This window comes from Anser brachyrhynchus (assembly GCF_964034855.1).
Source record: "Anser brachyrhynchus genome assembly, chromosome: 5".
In the NCBI taxonomy this organism is placed as follows: domain Eukaryota; kingdom Metazoa; phylum Chordata; class Aves; order Anseriformes; family Anatidae; genus Anser; species Anser brachyrhynchus.
Window position 1 is genome coordinate 30,480,239 of NC_137699.1, and position 19,518 is coordinate 30,499,756.

Genomic DNA, 19,518 nt, shown 5'->3' on the forward strand with positions numbered 1-19,518 from the left:
ATAAGATATGAAAACAGCTGATGTCCTGTCCCGACTTGCTAGAAGCACGGCCAGTGCAGGGATATCCTTTTGGAATGGGGACATCCTAACAATAACAGGAGATGAAAAAAATGAAATGAGAACAAAGCTTAGCGTTGGGGAAAAAAGCAACAAACTTGGACTTTAATACGAGGTCTGAGAAGCCTAGTGGGGAAATAAATTCGCTGTTCTGTTGACGATACCACCAGAGTGATTCCAGCTTTCTCCAAGCAGTGTGTCCTTTGTTACTTGACTGTGACCACCTCAAGGGGTGGCAGAGGAGGTCTGAGTGTGCCTGGAGCACTCCATATTTGAGCACCCTACAGAGACCGGCAGTCAGAGTACCAAACATGGAGATAGATTCAGAAATGTATCACTGTTCTTGAACTTTGAAGTGCTCCTAAAAATAACTTGCATCCACAAGAAAAAGTCTGATGTCTTGCATCTGGCACTTGCAACCTCGCCCTTTTTGGGATATGGGCTAGCAGCCGAAACTGGATGCCTGGCACTCAGTGGGAGCTTCTCCCAGACATGCAGGTAGTAAATATGTGGATTTATTCTTTTTTCCTAGGGGCTTCTTATCTTTCAGTTTTATAAATCTGTAGTCACTTCTGTTTTTAAAGGTTGTCAGCAAGGCTTGACAGCACTTTACCATAGAAGAGAAAATGCATCGTTAACATTAGGAAGCCTCATAGCATGATGCAAGGCAGGATATCAGTAGACATAGTTTTGTGGTGTGTGATCACATCCCAAGACTGAAATCAAACTCAGTTACTTACAATCATATCTGCGCAGATATAACTGTAAAGATGGCTGAGGGTGCCCGTTCATTTCATGGGAGGTACTGAACAGGCAGGGTTTGCTTTTCAGGGGGCACATTCTCTTTGTTCATTGCAGCACATTTCCATCATATGTGAGTACTGTATGCACGTGTGCCTGCACCCTTGAGGATCCAATTGGTATGTAAGAAGTAATGCCCTCTCCATCTCTCTAGAGAGTGGGCCTCTAAACCATTTCCGTAATAGCATTTTAACAATCCATTAAGAGCCTCCGATCTTTTTAGCAATGAAATCCATCACTTGCTCAGCATGTGTCCTTTAACGCAGCAGTCTTACTTAAAATCGCTACTTATCCAATTATTATTTTTTTCACTTGGTTTACAGCCAGTGTCAAAAAGTATAATGTCCACTTGCCAAATAAATGGAAAAATCCATCTGCCACAGTTTCCATTTGCCAAGTGTAGGGTATTATCATCCCATTTGAGCTTTTTATTTTCCTGGTAATAGCAATGTTTCAGTTTGCAGTCAGGTTTAAATACAGATGTAAATTCATGCATTTGCCAGTGTTACTCAGTGAATTCTGTAGTAGCGACAGTGTTTATTCAGCCCAGCCAGCTACCTGGCAGTTAGCAAGCAGCAAACCTTTTCCTCGTAATGGTACCAACAGTTGTTGGAAGAGCTGAGCCCCCCTTTTTCCAAGAATCACATGGCCACGTTTTGCCTTGTATCTGATGCTCTCTAAGCTAAACCGTAACAGCAAGAAATCTCTGATGTTTATCCATGCACTAGGTTTTCATTCTGAGATGGAAATAAAGAGGGAGGTGGTGCATTTTCACATTGCTTTGAGGAATTTTTCTCCTGCATGAAGGGGGAAGAGTGAGTCCCCTTCCAGAGACACAAAGTAGGAGATAAGCCATTGTTACTGATCCGTCCATGCATGTAGCTGTCATTTTACAAGCATCTGGGAAGACAGCATGGCTCAGATTAAGGTTCTGTTCATAACAGGTAAATCCCATGCTTATTACAGCATTTAAACAGAACATCAGATAAATGACAAGGGCTAGGACTTAGGACATAGGACTTAGTAAGATCATGGATTCCTTTGGGCTTCATTAAATACTTAGCTCTTAAATTGGTTACATTTCTCTGCATCTCTTTGTCACATTCTAGTGCTGAAATACTGGTGAGATGTCATCCAACAGTGTAGCCCCCCATCATTGCTCTTACTGGGTGAGAGTTTGTGTCTCTGTCTCTCTGTCCCTTTTACCTGTAATGGACAGCCCGCCAACAAAGCCCTCACGGCAAAGCCTGGAGTTATTCCTTGCAGCCTTCCATCATTTGTTCACTGCTCTCCCCCATCCCAGCTATACACCTTAACTTGGGCTCAGGGAAATATTGTGGCAGCTTTTTCCTTCCAGCCTCATTCAGAAAAACCCCATTTGTCTCAGGTGGTCGCTTACTAGGAGGGGCTGCCGAGATGCATGGAGAAACCCAACTGGCAATTTTAAGTGCTGCAGGAGAGCAGTGAGCAGTTAAAGAAAACAGGTTGTGTGTATAATTTTGTTAAACAGAAGATGAAAACATTTGGCTTGGAATGTATTTTAGCTGAAAGCCAGCACAATTCAGTATTAACTTAAAGGAAAGCCCAGGGAGGCAAGCCCTAGATTATGACAGTTCTCAGTCTGAGGAGTAGGGTAGGTCCAGTAGCCTGCATATTTTTCCTTAATCAACATCTTGCATAAGTTCCTTCAGATCTGTCCCTTCCATATGTTGACTTAAACATTAAAAAATGACATAGCATGATTTTATCTTTTCTTTCTTTCTCAATATTTTCTTATCAGGTGTGCCTATCCATAAGATAATGTTTTTATCTATCAGCTTCTCATATTCAGGCTGGTATCTGGAAATGAAACTGAGTTGCTTTTTTATGTATAAAACACTTGTGTTTTATTAATTATTATTAGTTAATAAAATTAATTCCATAATATTTTGTGTCTTTGCTACAAAAGATGCAGTTCTCAGGTTTTCATGGTCATTGGTCATCAGCATTGCTCGTATACAGGTCTGGAAGCTCTCACTTATTTCAGATACCACGTGTTTCTTCACATCTCTAAAATGAAGGTGGAGAGAGCTTATTCTGTTCTTCTGCAAAATGTTAAGTGTTGTGGGACTGTGTTCAGGTTTTGGAAGCAGGCTATTCACTTGACCTAGTTGCAGATGATCAGTGTTGTGTGCTATAAGCCAATATCTGAACCTTTGGGTTTCCTCAGGGTGATAAAATATAAACAGTGTCACCGAAGTAATAGCTACTGCCTGAGGAAATACAGTGGGAGAGAAAGGAAGGAGTTCAAAGAATCATTCGACATCCGTTCCGGGTGGTAGTCTTTAAAGCTTTTGCTTTAAATCCTGGGAAGCCGTTCCCTGACTGAGCGTGCAGATACCTTATCTGTGCAGAAATACGAGGTGTTCAGTGAAACATGGGGCAACTCAGGCCACTGGAAATGGCGGTGGGAGCAGAGAGCTGCTTATGATGGCATATACTCCTTTTTCTAACTGAAAGGGAATTAGAGATTCCAGTGCTTCACTGTTCATTGCTACTTTCTGCCAGCAGTGTCCATTTATCTGTGTGTGCTGAGCTCTCTCTCATTCTCTCTTTGAAGTTATATTGCTTTTGTTCTCACATTCTCTGTTTGGCTAGAATAAAAACTGCTCAGCAGTACTTCAGACCATTCTAGGTCTTTCCCAGATCACTTCTGTGGTGATAGGTTGATGTGAAAAGAAAGCCTGGTCTGCCTTGGGAACATTTATTAATGCGTGCCGTAAGCCACTCTAATCAGACATGCTATGATTTTTTTACCAGACATAGTGCTGCAGGACATGAAGAGAAAAGCAAGGCTTTGCTCTACAGTCACGCAATGGCTCTGAATCCCAGAAATTAAAAATGAGAAAAATCCACTAATCCAGCTCACCAAGTCCCCTCAGGCCTGTATGTTTTGTTGCACATGGTCTTTTTCCCCTGCATTTTCTGGAGTCTCATCTTAAATGCATCACGTGGTGGGCTTCTGCTATTTCCCTTGGGAGGCTGGGGCAGAGCCCTGTGGGTCTCGCCACTCGAGCACTTTCCGTGGTGCCTTTTGCAGACCGTACAGCATCTCCCCAGCTGGCATGCTCCTGCTCTGAAGCACTGCCTGCTCGTTTCAACCTGTAACGGCATGGCTTGCTGGTCTACCCACAGATAAGACTCCCTTGTTTAAAATACAGTAGCGAGGAATGAGCTCACAATATAGGTGTTACGCAGTCTGCGTGCTTTGTTTGTTAAAGGTGGAGTTCCAGTGGCACCTTGTTCGTTGCCTGGTACAATTAGTATTCTGTTGCACTTGTCATCATCACTCAAAATGATCAGAATCTTAGTTTCACCTTTACTCTCTATGCATAAAGAAGAGGGGCTTTTGAAGGACCCCTGCCAAAGTATTTGTAGAGATAACTGCTTTGTTGATGCGTGTGTTTTGCAGGCAGTCTCTAAAGCCAGATAATTAATTGTTATCTTGTGATGTCAAATGAGTGGAGACTGAGGGAATACGTTTTCCTTCTCTTTTCGTATTCCTCTAATCTTTTGTGGAAGGAAGTGCCACTGAATTTCAGACCAACTGTGTTTTCTTCTTTTGAGCTTTTGGTGCAAGAGAAGTACTTTGTAATGATAAGGCAGAGTTATTTTCCTTATATATTTTTCCCAGGCACTCTGGGAGTAGAATAAAAGGGAAAATCAGAATGGTGTCATCTGCTTGAAATTTGGATGTGCGTAACACTGAGGAGAGCAGGAATGGACTAGGAGCCCGTTGTGCTAAGCACAGGACAGGCACAGAGCAAAAGGCAGTCCTTGACCAAGCAGCAGTGCAGGGAAGTTCAGCTGTTGATGCTGTTTTCCACGTTAGTTGCTGCAGGAACGTCTCCCTGCTTAGGACTTCTGGTATCAGTGCCACCGCTTCCCTTCACTTCCTTTTCCTGGAACTGAGCAACCCGAGGAAGGAAAGGACACCAAGACATACCAATTCCAGTATCAAATCAGCTCAACAGATTTTGGCAGACGTTTGTCTAAATTGTCCTTTACAACCTCCAGAACACCTCATCCAAACATTCAGTGCTGTTGTTGCCACCCTTACCCTTCTTTCCATGAGCTAGTCGGTCTTTATGCGACCGGTTTGTAAATAACTCTAAATGGTGCTCATAAGCAGTATACTAGGGGCATAAGAGATGTCTGTGTTCATTACCTTATTTACCAGAAGATTATTAGGTAATTCACACTCCCCTAATGCCCTACTTCAGTTGAATGAAATGAGCTATAAAACAAAGAAACAAAGAGCCCTTTTATGCAGAGGCCAGAAAAGCAAAAACAAGGTGTCCTCATGGAAGTTGTGGCTGTGAGCTATAATTTTACAAATTGCACAGCTCTGTGGAAGTCAGCCTAAAAATACAAGAGCATTTGATCAGATATATGCTACTTTATTCCCAGACCCATAAAGAGCTAGGAATTTTGTAACCTACATTTTTGTGTTTTGATTTCTGCATCAGTAAATTGCTCTGGAAGCAGAAAGTGCTGCTGTACTGCTAATACTACTTAAAGCAGGCAATTCAATATACCTGAAAATACACTGCAAAGCAGAGTAGCTCATACAACTTTGCCTGCTTGTCACGGATATTGAGACCCTCCATGATAATAAGGAAAGCCTGTGGTGCGCAGGAAGTGAGAAGCTGGTGATCAATTAGTCAGTCAGGGATTTCCTCCTCTGTGTTGCTAATTACAGGACATGTCGGTCAGCCGACGTTCAACAAATGCCTCCTACTGAAAGAAATCATCTTTAGCATGCGGGCATAAATAATCCACAGGGCACACAGCCCTGTGGTTTATCTCAGTCCAAGTGCTCCCAGCACCAGAGGTCAAATTTAGTGATGTCCATTCTCACACTTTGGGTGTACTACAGGCTCTGAGGACTAAACTTACCTTTTCCATATCAATTGCAAGAATGCAAATACTTTTTTGATCGTCTCTCCTGGCTCTCAGAATTGTCATTGGGATGAAAATTGAGCATGAGTGCCTGTTACTTTAGTTTGCTGGACAAACTCTTGTCATTGGGGGCTATAGGAGAGTCCTCAAAACAGCTGACATCCTGAGTTCAGTCTGTTGACCTGAAATAAATTAGTCACAGGATTTCATTTCATTGCACTTTTTCCTTCAAGAGTTTAGGATGCAGTTCCCAGGTGTAGCACACAATCTTGTGGATTCAAATGCCCTGGAAAGGTGAATGTCCTTTCACCTGCATGCTCCCAGCAGCTCAGGACGGGGAAGAGGAAGCTTCCTTGGTCCCTCACCCCCCTGCTGCCAGCACCAGTGACGCTTGGTAAGAAGCAGAGCTGAGATTTCTCAGAGGACAACAGGAAGGGCTGACGGGAGGAGAGGCAGAAGGATCCTCTGCTCTCTTCTTGGCAGTGCCAGACTTTGGTCAAGATGAACTCCATACGTCCCATTTCACAGCCACTGATGAAGCAGGTACCATGGAATCCTCCTGCCCCACTCTGTGTAAATGAAGCTAATAAAATATTGGGTCTAATTAGCATTAATCTGAACGTGGACAGTACGTTGTCCAGTAGAGCACATTCCTTAGGTTAACCAAACAATATATGGCCATACGTGACCTCCTTCTCTCTTCCCTGTCAAAAGATGTCACCTTGAGAAAACTTGCCATCATTACTTATCTTTTTTTTTTTTTTTTTTTTTAAAAAAAAAATCCGAACTCCTTAATCAATGTTATGGTCTCTGAGAACAGCCTCTTTGCTGTCATGATATTGCTTCTTGAGGCTGAGAGTTACATTTTTGTTCTGGGTAAACACAGCTTCCCCTGTGTGGCAGGTCTCATAGATTAAGAAACCTTTTCAGAAAATCAAAACAACAACGCGGATCAGACTTCTATGCCCTGCAGTCACTATAAGGGCTGATGGAGTTACCAGCTAGGCTTACCTGTGAGTACCCTAACGAGGGCACTTAAAGCAGTGTCTCCATGTATGTCCTGCAGCATAACGCAGTGACAGATGCAGTCATACCTTATCAAGAAAAGTAACAACTGCTTGCTTATTTGTAAGAAGAATCCAGAGGAAAATAAATCTGTTTACAATGTGTGCTGCGATTTGGTTGCAGTCGATAACCGTGTTTGTTTAACTCCGACGTACGGCTCTGGATAAGGCTGATTGTCTCATTAAGGGAAATGAGTCAGGGAGAATATTTATAATCACTTGCTATTGATTTAAGCAGTGTCACTGTTAGAGGGGTAGCTGGTAGTGGTGAAATGAAAGGACTTGTGAAGATTAAAGCACTTTGGAGATGCAGGGAATAAAGCAATGGAAACTCTCAGAGTTTACGGGTGCAGGGCTGTATTTACAGTATTTTTTACCTGTGACATGGTAAGAATAAGTATATTCTTACCTGTGACATGGATTCCCTTGGTGAGTCTGGGTCAACCACTCAACTCCTCTGTGCCCCACCTTGATAGTAAAAGGCAGGTGCTACCTAGGTGGTATTTCTCCTTAAGGGGACTACTAAGTTTGGTGCAAAACATCTCTAAGTTGGAGTAAAGAAATTTTCATAAGTCTTTCCAGGCTTTTTCCCCATCTCCTTCAAAAGGAGGTTGTTCAAAATGGTGACAATATATAGGCCTCTACGAATATTCAGATTCCGCAGCACTTCGGTGTTGTGGGAAAGGGTAAATAACAAAAGACAGAGCAGGTAGGGGATTTCTAGGAGAAACGAATCTTTCTGTTTCTAGCATAAAACCTTTTTTCTATTATCATTCTGATGAGCTAGGGAAGGTTTTTACAAATGACTGTGCTAATAGCAGAACATGAGCAGGACTACCAATTTTAGAAATAAACATCTACAGTTTGTCTTTTTCAGTTGGTTAGGTTTTCCGTCTCTTTCTTATTTGGAAAGCTGCAGATCGCAGTGTAGTAATATGGAGGTTTTGCTGATTTCTGACTAGAAACAGAAGGACTAGCAACAGAAGGGAACGTGGTAGTTCCAACCACTTTTGGTTGTGCTGTAGTCAGGATTTGTGTTAATTGCAGTATTTCTTTTTGATGAATTTAAGGATGTACTTAGGTAGAAAACACCAATATTTGTAAATTTACAGTCCTTCTTCCTCTTTAGAGAGGAGCGCATATTCTGAATCAAATAAGTTAAATGTCCTTGAAGTGTTTAAGTCCTTTCCCATGGCTTGGTATCTATCTGGAGGTTGGAAAAAGAAAATATCTTTGTAATCTTTGTAGGGAAAGTGTACGTGTACTGCTTAATATGAAACTCTAATCCCAATACTGAGTTTACAAAAAAAAAAAAGTCTGATTTATTAGGTCTAGTTGTGTGCTATTACTTCTGTAGATAAGTTAAAGAAAATGTGATTTGTAGTCAATGTATTTCCACAAGCTGGTGACTGTGTCCTTGGTGCTGGGCCTATGACAGCAGCCATTGCAGAACCACCTAGGCAATGGGATGCTCTTGGGACAACCTGAAATAGGCACCAAATAACAAGCTGGCAAGGGGGGAAGTTTTTAAAAGACTGTCTGGTTTCAGGTCTTGTCTTTAGCACTCCAACAAGCAGTAGATGGGAATTTATCAGGGGAAGGATACCCCTGAAACAAAATAGTAATGAGAGGTGTCTTCTCCTTAAGTGAATCCTTAGCCCCCTTCTCCCCAGAAGACAAGGCTTCTCAAGAACCAACAGGTCCCCTAGCACCAGAGGTGGTCTCCTGCCACCTCTCCATGCACCTGTACTCACACAGAAGATGGGGTTTTACAGAGGTATGAAACGAAAGCTATAAACTAACTTCTACTAACAGTATAAAGTTGAGACATGTGGTATGGGTAACATTACAGCCATGGCTCAAGAGCACCAGGGGTACGGTGCCTCAGAAATTACATACGTTTCTGAGGGCTATACAGTGCCAAAGTCCTGCTGTTCCTTGCAAACCAATTCCATCTCGCTTCAGTGTTGGTTTTAACTGAGACAGCAGTCTGTGTATAAAGCCACTGTGGCCTTTCTCACCCAGAAGATAATGTGTATTCTGTTATATTGAGTGGGAATACATGACATGCTTTTTGAAGAACCTGGCTTGAACCACACACAGCAGCTCCATCCTGCAAAAAGATTGAAGAGTTGTCGAACTGTAAAGACTACAGCTGGAAGCTGTGCATTCAGGGGGGAGGAGAGGCCGGGCTGGCTGCTTACATCGGTAGCATCCAAAGACTTTTCTAGACTCTTCACACACCAGCAGCAGTCAGGGAACGGAGGAACCCCACTGTGGTGGTTTCGCCTTCTGCCTCAGCTCCTTTGTTTCAGGCTTAATGAAACATTTTAGATAAGTCACTAACAAACGAAGAAACAAATACCAACATAAGGCTTACAGACACACAAATCAGATTGCACGTAACCCTGACCGCAGGGAAACAATAATTAAAGTCTGCTGTCAGTAAGAGTGGCTTGGTGGCAGGAGACTGCAAGAAATTATAAGCTAGGGAACAGCTCTGAGCTGAGGGTCAGATTCTTAGGGGTTTTCTCCCCTCTTCTCATGCTGTGGGAGGAGATCTAAGGAAAGATCCATCAGTGGGGGCAGTCTGACACCCAGCAGTGCTCAGAATCCCACGCTGATGATAACTTGTAGAGAAATGTGAATAAAAACATCATTGCCATCTACCCCAGTTCCCAGAGACTTCCTGTCCCTGTTCCAGCCTCAGCGCAGCCTGCTTGCCCCACCAGCACAGAGTCGGCTCCCGCAGCAAGAGCGGGGATTGCTGCAGTATCCCTGTGTGCTGGCTGCCTGCACGGGGACAGTAAGGCAGAGCCTGTGAAGGAGAGAGGTGGAGCTAGCAGCTGTCTGGGTGCCTCTACAGGTGCTGGAGACCACCACGGGATCAGCTTTGTGTGGGGGCTTCTCCAGCCAGGGAGGGGCAGGAGAGGACCCAGCCCTGCTGCCTTGGGCTGCGGAAGCTGTTAACTTTAGCATCGCGTTCCCTCTCTGGAGATGGAAGCTGAGGGGAAAAATGCTTTAATTGCAGCTTTTTGCACAGTTATGATTTGTGTAGTAACTCTGTATGTTCTCTGTAACAAGCAAATCTTTTCCTCTTCACTATTAGCTAAATATAAACCTCCATTCCTTTAAACAAAATTTGGGCCTGTGTAAGACTAATACAATGATCTGTGTAATAATGAGTTTATTTAAATTCCTCCCATGAATTATAAAGTTGCTGCTTTGGTTTTATATTTTCATATATCGAGCAAGAAACTGAATGGAAGAAAAAAAATCCTATAACTTGTTATCTGTAAAATGTTTTGGAGGGCAGATGCTTTCTGAAAGCCACATGTAAAGAATAATATTTAAAATAACGTAGTCTTGCTAAACTTGTATTTTATGGGTCAACCTAGAAAAATCTCATGTGAATTGTTATGCCTACATAATCACTGACTTTAGAGACACAGAAAAGCAAAAGTCCTAGATAAGAAATAGGAATAGAAGCAAACTCTCTTGTGCCTCACATTTTGACAGTTTACGTGAGTAACGTGGGTTTTTGGTCCCCTTGCCTCAAGTTATCTTCCAGGCAAAGCTCTGAGCTTTCAGTCAAGATCATAACTGCAACTAAGAAATCATCTTTAGAGACTAATATAGTGGTGTGTAAGCTGAATTATTGCTATAAGTAATAGCTGATGGTTATGAGAAGTAAATTCTGCTGAGCATGTTCTGTGATTTAGGTTCAAGTCCACAGGTAGTTTGTAACATAAAGTTCCCTTTCCTCTGGAGTCTTCCAAACCCAGAAGCTGCACCTGCCCACTGCAAACGTGTAATGTAGGAGAACCGGAACAGGTCAGTCAGTTACTTGCTGGGCGTTCCCTTGTCCATTTTTATAATTGTGTATTTTTCCCTAGTTTTGCAAGGGAAATGGATATTGTGAGACATTTTTTTTTTTTCATTTTTTTTTAAGGAGCTGCCAGCTCTGGAAACTGTTGGCACATGGCTATTGGCCAGAAGGTTTGCTTTTTGCTGGAAAAATGTTAAAGTAACTACTGTGTTAGGACTGTGTGGTCAGTGTTGACAGGGTTTCAAGGTGACGCAGGATTTTCTTTTGCTTTTTCTGGTGGCTGCACTGGAAGAGGGGGATACAGCTGGGGCACAGCCCTGTGCTAGAGGAAGCTGGAGCAGTGGTGATGTTTGAAACATACCATTCAGATGTCCTTGTGTTGTCTATCAAACCATAACACTCTTGCATATCGCGGGGATACCCAGCCTGCTGACGGGAATGAAGGGGAAGGCTTGGTGAGGGTGGTGAATTCTTAAAGCATGAAATATTTGCCAAACTCGGTTTAGTTTAAAACTAAGATCAATAAGAGGGGACTTGCTGAAAACAAACGGTGTTAGCTTCAGAAAGGTGGCATTCCTGTTGTGTATAATGCTCCCTTTGTAATAAATTGTGGTGTAGAATTGACTGGATTGAATTGCCTGAGAGCACTCACTGAGCGTGGGTGCTTTGGAGCTGGGTCTGACTGTGTCTTTTTGTGGTGTCCAGCCTCAGCCCGGGAAATGAGATGATCCAAGTTATTGCCAGCCAGCTCCTGCTACGCTGGAGACATCGCTCGCTTCTTTGTATTTCTTTACCCCATGCCAAAGGTGGAGATATTTTTAAACAACCCGTCCCATACCGCGGCCAATAGCAGGCAGATATCTGGTGACCTCTTCTTGCTCTAGGATTCGGAGTGTGTGTGAAGTGTCTGAGTGCCAGCAGTCGCTGCAATTTGTTCACTTCATAAGAATATCCTTGACATGCTGCCCATCAAATTTTCCTGAGGAGGAACGGTGCTGGCTATGAGCCCGGGAGAAGGAGTCACGCTCTTGAACAGTTTTACCTGGGTAAATCAGCATGCCTACGGTTACTGCAGAGACCAAGGGACAAGAAGCTCTCACACCTTGAAGATGGGCTGTCAACCACTTTCTTGTATCTGTCCGTCAATCTGTGTGTGGCAGCACTGGCAAGATCAGTGCCCATATATATCTTTAAACAGCGTGTAGGAAGAGCAGAAGCTTCTGTATTTTCCAGATATGTCATTATTTTGACATGCTAAAGAGTAGTCGGGCCTGATGACGGCAAGAAGTGAGCAGCTGTGATTATTTCTTAGAGGCATGAACATGAGTGCTGTCTCCTTACAGACATGTGACAAGGAGGAGGATCAGCAGAGCAGCTGAAGTTGGCAGGACTTTTTAACCCAAACTCCCTTTCTCAGTCTCTGTGCCGCCAGCTGGTGGCAGGTACGAGTCTGGCTGGTGGAAGAGCAGCTCAGGCTCTGCTGGAGGGCACTGAGGCCAGCTGTTCACAAATGCCCCAGGTGCTGGAGTTGTCCAGATCCGTGAGCCACATCTGACCACCAGCAATAGCTGGTAGTGCTGGTAGAGCAGGAAAGCAAAGGTGGCAGTACCAGCCTCAAAAACCTCGGTGTCCAATCCTCCTGGCCACCGCTGGAGCAGCAGCTGGCAAGTGCCTGACTCACAGCTCCGGCCCCGTTTCTGACTGTCCAAGCTACAGAAATCCCCCAGCAGCATGGAAGGAAGCACATTAGTTTGAAAATATTTCTTCTGCCTTCCCCTAAGAGATTGCCATAGCAAAAGTAACAGGCTTGAACCCCACAGTGCCCAGCCTGCGTTCAGCTCCTTGACACATTCCCATGCATTTTTCTGAGGCGTAACAAAACATTTTAAAATGGTAGCCACTGCCCCTTATTCCTTTTCTTCTTTCTTAGAAGAACCTTCCAACAACTGCAAGAGGAAGCTGACAAAAAGACAGCCCCTATAGGAGGCGGTGATGTTTGGGGGTGCCGGGCGGGGGGTGCTGTGGCTGCTCAGTGCTCCGACCACCAGCACTCCCACAACGCGCCTGAATGGCTCTCAGCGTTTCTGCCTGCGCACACAGGCAAGTTTTTATCAAGATGCCTATACATGCAAATAAATTCTAAGTGCCAGGCAAGGAGAAATAGCTGTGGTGCCTGGCTGGTCATTCACAGTGTATAGGGCTGCCGTTCAGAACGAGCCTCGGATGTATGCACCATTTCCTCACTCAGAGTGCGTCAGGAGGGTGGTTCAGCTAAATCATGTTGTTTGAAAGGTGGGTTTATTCACCATGAAACAGATTTCCTGCTTACTGAAGGGAGGTAAATTCATTGGTATTGCCTCTCTCACTGCTTTTAGAAATATAGGCAGAATCCAGGTCCTGAGGTCTGGAGTTTGATGTGTTGAGTCCTAGTTTGTGCTTATGTAGGGAAGCTGAGCGACAGCTGGGTAGAGTGCATGGATTCAGATGCTTGAACTGAAATCTGAAAGCTACTGGTGTTTATCAGGGGCCTGTGGCTTGCAGGACTGTGTCATGACGACTGCTTATCATTTAGTACCCAGCTGTGGATGCCAGGGCCTTTTCAGCTTACACCTTCTCCACCCAAAGTGGTCATCTGTAGAGTGATCATCTTGAAAACTATCTATGCTTGTCTTGTTCTGCATCAGATTCATAAAGCATCAATGTGATCAGCTGATGGCACTGAGAAAAGACTCACATGACCAAGCCCGTGGCGGACTGTTGCATTCAGATGTGGAATTTCTTGAATCCCAAGATTCACAGAAAATGCAGATGGAAGGAGTCAGGGGAACACAGAGCAAAGCTGGGGAGGGAGCTGGGGAATGTTTGCATGGATCTGGTCAAGGCAAACCTGCTGGGGCTGGTGGAACTCTGCTAACAGGACTAGAAATCTGTCCTCCCACTAACTTCATCTTATATATGGGAAACATTAACAAATGGCTGAGAACAACGTTTCATTACTTCTGTTTATGTTAGTTGATTTGTTCATAATTTTTTTTAATTCAAATGGCTTCACACAAAGTTTTACATTTTTTTCAGGCAAATTGACTTGCTTATTTTGAAGCATTGTTTATTTATGTTTGGTCTCAAAAGAAAGAATCATTTAACAACCTCAAATAGAAACCTGAGGGCTTAACATTTTCTGGCGTTTGCATTCAACTGTCAATATTTTATTTCTCCCTTCCCCCCACCCCCCCACCCCCCTTTTAACTCTGCTGGATCTCTGTTCTGGAAATCAGAGAAAGATTAAAGAGTTGTTTTGATCAACTATTTGATATCTAGTTTTCTGTTTTGGAGAATTTTTGATTATGTAAAATTAAAATATTATTCTAAAATATTATAGGACAGAAACTATCTGACAATTTTGCTCATCTCCTCTACTGGATTCTTACAAAGATGATGCACATTGTTTCTTGCAAGTAGCAGGAAAGCACAGAAATATGCCCAAGTACATTATGTTTAAATAGCAGTATTTCCTCTGTGTTATACGTGCCTAGATACGCTTCAGTCATTCTTGTTTTGAGATTTCTTTGCCCATTCAGAATTTTGCCTCCAGAACATGAGTGCCCCACAGTCACATTACAAGAGGAACAGAGATCTCACAGCTCACTTCTCCCTTTGAGGATTCGTTTTCAGCCAGGGCAGTAGTGTGTGCTTCCACCAAGCATGCAGAAACATCGTGACGTGTCAGAAGGTGTCATATTTCAGTAGCTGAGAGCGTATAAGAAATTAAACTGTTGTGAGATCAGTCATTCTTCAGTCAGATACCCAATCTTTATGTAAAAACATCAGAATTTACTTTTTCTAACACTGGGAGTGTAAATTTGTCAAATCCTTGTTCAGTGTTCATAGCAGCTCACTCAGCTCTGTCTAACAGGTTAGCATGGGCATTAGATGCTTTTTGTAATGTGTCTGTCCCTGGAGTAACCAAGAGCACTATAAGTAAGGCACCAAATCCCCATAAATGGAAGACCCAAAAACCCTTTTATCTGAGTTTGCTTCATCTAGACATATAGTCATGGCCTCTGTTCTGTGTCAAGAAGGTAAATAGCCGTGTGTTAGCCAAGAACTGGTGTCATGATGATTTAGCGTATCACAGGAAAATAAACTCAAAAGCGGCCCATTTCTGCAGTGCTGCAGAGCAGGTTGGTTACTGTGCACCTCCCTGCCTGTGTGCTAGGTAGCTGGAAGGCACATCTCAGGTGCCTGATTTAAAGAAATAAACAAATTCATAAATAATTCAAAATGTATTTTATTTATAGAATTAAGTAAACTTTAATTCCATAATTACCAGGTTCCTTTTACTTAAGCAGTCTAGGATTCACAAAATAGGGGGCCGGAAGGTATGCATGACAGAGGAACCTGAGCTCAAGCCCTTGCCTCGCAAGGCAGAAGGAGGCAGGCCTTTGCTCCAGAGACAAAACCATTGGAGCAGCTTGCTGTCGAGCCCTTTACCAGCACATAAATCTCCCCCCTGCAGGATCCCTCCAGAAATCTGGTAACAAACCTCGTCTTCCCAGACTCTTCCCAGGCCAGAAAGGCTGTGCAGTCTCCAACCTTGGAGGTATTCAGAAGCCACTTGGACGTGGTTCTGCAGGGGGCTGCACCAGGCGGGCTCCAGAGGTCCCTGCCTGCCTCAGGCACTCGGTGACTCTGTGACTTGTACCTACTGACCCCATCCGAACTAATCTCTGTCTTTTTGTGCTGTGATGCCCGTTGAGGCCCAGACAGGGTGGTGGAGGCAGTGAAGATGGGAGGTGGAGGTGCAGGGTTTCCGCCTAGCCCAGCTGCCATCTGATGTCCCCAGGTGCGCCGCGGTGCCGCAGCGGGCTCGGGGTACCAGTGCTGCAGGCAGCCCCGCAAAACATGCAAGCCATAGAGCATGGCATTGTGCTGTTTTCAAGCCTAATTTATCCAAAGAAAGAAAGAAAGAAAAAGGCGTCAGCAGTTCTCTGCTGTGGTAAGTGCTATGTAAAATCAAGCTGCAGCATAAGACGTGCTGGATTCCTAGCACTTTAGTACGGAGATGCGTTACTGCCAGAGTATGGCCAGTTACCTGAGAGCAGTAATATCATTGAACGGACTCAAAGAAAAACAGATTTAATCTAGCGAAGTGGTTGCTATCCTTGAAGGCAAAGCTAAGGTCAGTGTTACAAAAGGGCAATCTAAAGCAGCTGAAAGAAGTTCTCAGTAGCGCTGGCACTGCTCTCCCCCTGCTGCTGCAGTGGTTGAGCTGGCTGGGGGCTGGTCGCTCCATTTTCTGCTCCGGGGCTGCTTTCTTCTCCTCACTTCTCTCTGGGCAAATGTCTCCTCCCTACCTTTACCAAAGGCAGAGAGCCTTTCCTCACTGTCTCTTGTGCAGCTTTCTTCTGCACTAATTCTCTGAACCTTTTAAATTGCATAAATGCAGTTTTAGTAGCACTAATTTCTACCATGTTACTCTCTGCTCTTGCAGTTCCTGTTGCATGTCTTTCAGGATAATGGGGAGGTTACGGTATCCTCCAGATTACTGCTGTCCTTCCTGTACTTCTGTGAAGTATTTGCTGTATGTAAGTCATCCCAGCACCTAATCAGTCTTTAATTTACTTTCAGCTCTTTAAAGTAACCACAGAAAAAAATAGTAATAGATGGCATTCTTGGTATTTATGTGCTTTGCAAAAAAATATGCCTTCCTTACCATCCCACTTACTCTTTTTCTGTTATTGCAGAGATCAATGTAATTCCATGGTGTTGTGGTTTAACCCGGCTGGCAGCTAAACACCACACAGCCGTTCGCTCACCCTCCCCCCTCCCTCTCTGGGATGGGGGAGAGAAACGGGAAAGTGAAGCCTGTGAGTTGAGATAAAGACAGTTTATTAAGACAGGAAAATAATAATAACAATAATAATAATAGTGATAATGGTAATAGTATTAACAATAATAATGTGTAAGAAAACAAGTGATGCACAATGCAATTGCTCACCACCCGCTGACCGATGCCCAGCCTATTCCCGAGCAGCCGGCCCCCCCACCCCGGCCAGCCACCCCTATATATTGTTTAGCATGACGTCAGATGGTATGGAATACCCCTTTGGCCAGTTTGGGTCAGCTGTCCTGGGTCTGTCCCCTCCCAGCTCCTGCTGCACCCCCAGCCTGCTCGCTGGCAGGACAGAGCAAGAAGCCGAAAAGTCCTTGGCCTGGTGTAAACACTGCTCTGCAACAATTAAAACATCAGCATGTTATCAGCGCTCTTCTCATCCTAATCCAAAACATAGCACCCTACCAGCTACTATGAGCTACTTAACTCTGTCCTAACTGGAACCAGGACACATGGTAACCCAAATGTCCTGCATTACCTAGATAGCTCTGCCCACACCTCTACCAGGACTGAGGAACTTCTCTTCCCAGTTGATCTTTGGTGCAAAAGAAGATACCTACTCTACTGAATCATACTGAATCATGACATGGTTTAGTGGGTGGCATTGATAGTGGGGTGATGGTGGGACCACATGATCTTTAAGTTCTCTTCCAACCTATTCTATGATTCTATGCATTCTTAAGGTTGTGAAACTTAAAATGAATTTATGTCTTCATAAGTGAGGTCTTCAGTAAGCATTTAAAAAGACCTCTCCTCCCTCCTTCTGCCATGGATTTAAAAGTTGAACTAATCTAGGCAGCATCAAAGCCGCTTAGGAGCAGCGAGCTCTAGGTGGCCCAGGTTGAACAGTGGAGTGGTCGCAGGTGACCTCCAGAGGTCTGTCCAACCTCACACCATCTGGTGACCCTGTAAAAAGGCTCGTTTGGGAGCAACAGGCTTTTAGAGTAACTTTTACTGGAAGAGGATGTGCTGTAGTAGGGAGTGCCTTGGCTACTTGCATGTGCAAGTGACACTTCAGTCAATTAAAATTACACTTTTTTCATTGCTGATAATTAAATTTATAGCATAACCGCTAGCAGTTGTCTTTGTTGTTTTTATCATTAATTATGTTGATAAAAACTTCTGTTAGTAACAATTGCCACTGAGAATTTCTAGGTTTAAGCATCAGTAGGAGGAAGAAATGTTTACTCCAATTATTTTACTACCAGTTCAGAGATTTTAATGCCTGGATGGTGGTTTGAGAGTTAGTTATTTCACTCAGTTTATGACTCTGGTTTACATAGTAATTTTCATAACTCGAGGAAAGTAATCACGCCAATTGCTTCAAAATGAATCTGTATTTATGTCCACTTGCAATGTATTTAGCTGTAGCAGATAAATTAAAATGTTTTAGGCAAATGCTTTAAGATAGAATAGTAGAAAACCCTTTTTGTCCTGCCCTCCTTGCAAAATGTTCTGTAAGGTGTGGCACACCTTCATCCTTATAGACTGTATATATATCCCTTTGAGGGAGGAGGTGTGCGTGTGTAGATGTGCTTGCTTATCACCTGCACTACACTTGTATTACAAGTACAACCAATTCGTTTATATCCCTTTGCTGTCCCTCACAATTTAGCACAGCTCCAAAGAGAGAACACTTAAAAGTGAGCTTCATTTTTCTCTTCTTTTTCTTGACTCAGCAGTCACACAACTAGCAATATTATGTACATGTATGAACATTGTAGTGGACTGAATTTACATTTTTTTCTTTTAGCAACCAGTTTTGGAGACAGGTTACCAGCATAACTGATGAACTGGTAAATCTGGTGCGCTTACCTGGTACTTATTATTTATTGTCTGTATTGAGTGCCAATAATAACCAGTGGTTCAGCAGCCTTTTTAAGGCAAAACATAATTTCTGAGAACAACAAAACTCTTGAAAAACATTTTTACAACTAGAAAACAGATTGTAACATTTTTATGAGGTGCCTACCAACTTCTATGCTGCAGTTCTAATGAGGCAATTTTCCCAAAAAGTCCCTTCGGTGGGGCCTGGCCTGGCCTTAACTTGGCAGCTTGCTGCTTCAGGACACCCTTTGGCTAGATAAGTCTCATCTTTGTGAGCATGAGCTCCTCCAGTGCTAGCTAGTGACTGGCCAGACCATTATAGTAGTCATAAAGACCTGAGTCCAAAAATACCAGAGTAGTACAGGTTATTAAAATAGCAATTCTCACCTTGTCATGGAAAGATAATTACATTTTTAAATGCCACAATGTCAGGTGGAAAGTACACAGTAAATCCAAGTGTATTCTCCTTGTTGGGAAGATATGTATTTGGTAAGATGCTACATGGTGATTAATACGGATGGGGGATTTAATTCCTAGTTAAAATTAGAAACAAATTAGTAATGAAGCAGTATGTGCTTCCTTATACCACCAATAAACTGTAAAACCATAAGCACAAAGGACTAGGAGTAAGAAATTACTGGGATTGTTGCTTTTAAATGCTGAGTCACCTTTTGTAGCAGAACAATTGGGTTAAATGTAACCTGCCTTCTTCCGGTTAGGGAAAAACAAAGGATTGTTAATTAGGGCTTTGAATTTTAAGGAGTGAAAACAGTAAGCATCTTCTGATAATGTAATAATTCTGTTGTACCTTTCAATATTTCATTTTAGGTAGAGGTGGCTGACTGTCCAGCTTAGAAGTATCTATATTCATGGTTCTTGGTTGGCTGCTTATAGATGCTGTCTCTAGGAAAGTTGATGGAAAGCATCTGCTCAGGTGAAATCAGTGAGGCTGTTCTGATTGTGCATGTGGCTGAGACAGGGTATTTATTTGCCTATTTATTTGCTGCTGCTTCTTGTCTTTTTTTTAAGATGATCTGTGAACAACCTGTTGCTTTGAGCTGCTTTTCCAGGGACCTGAGCAGTCTGGACAAATATGCAGATGAGGT

The 19,518-nt window shown here is 43.3% G+C and overlaps 1 protein-coding gene across 22 annotated transcripts in view; it reads left to right on the plus strand.

The window, feature by feature from the left end:
* Window positions 1-19,518, plus strand: part of RGS6 (regulator of G protein signaling 6) — a 281,434-nt gene that overhangs the window by 126,374 nt on the left and 135,542 nt on the right. For 9 of the 22 annotated variants that reach the window (XM_080596046.1, XM_080596026.1, XM_080596035.1 and 6 more), the window contains one exon: window positions 19,442-19,516. The exons of 11 other annotated variants lie outside the window; for them this stretch is intronic. In XM_080596046.1, the coding sequence (XP_080452172.1) occupies window positions 19,442-19,516 (75 nt within the window). Of the gene's footprint in view, window positions 1-19,240; window positions 19,347-19,441; window positions 19,517-19,518 lie in introns of those variants that run through there. 2 more of the 22 variants (XM_080596025.1, XM_080596031.1) reach the window with 2 other exon arrangements.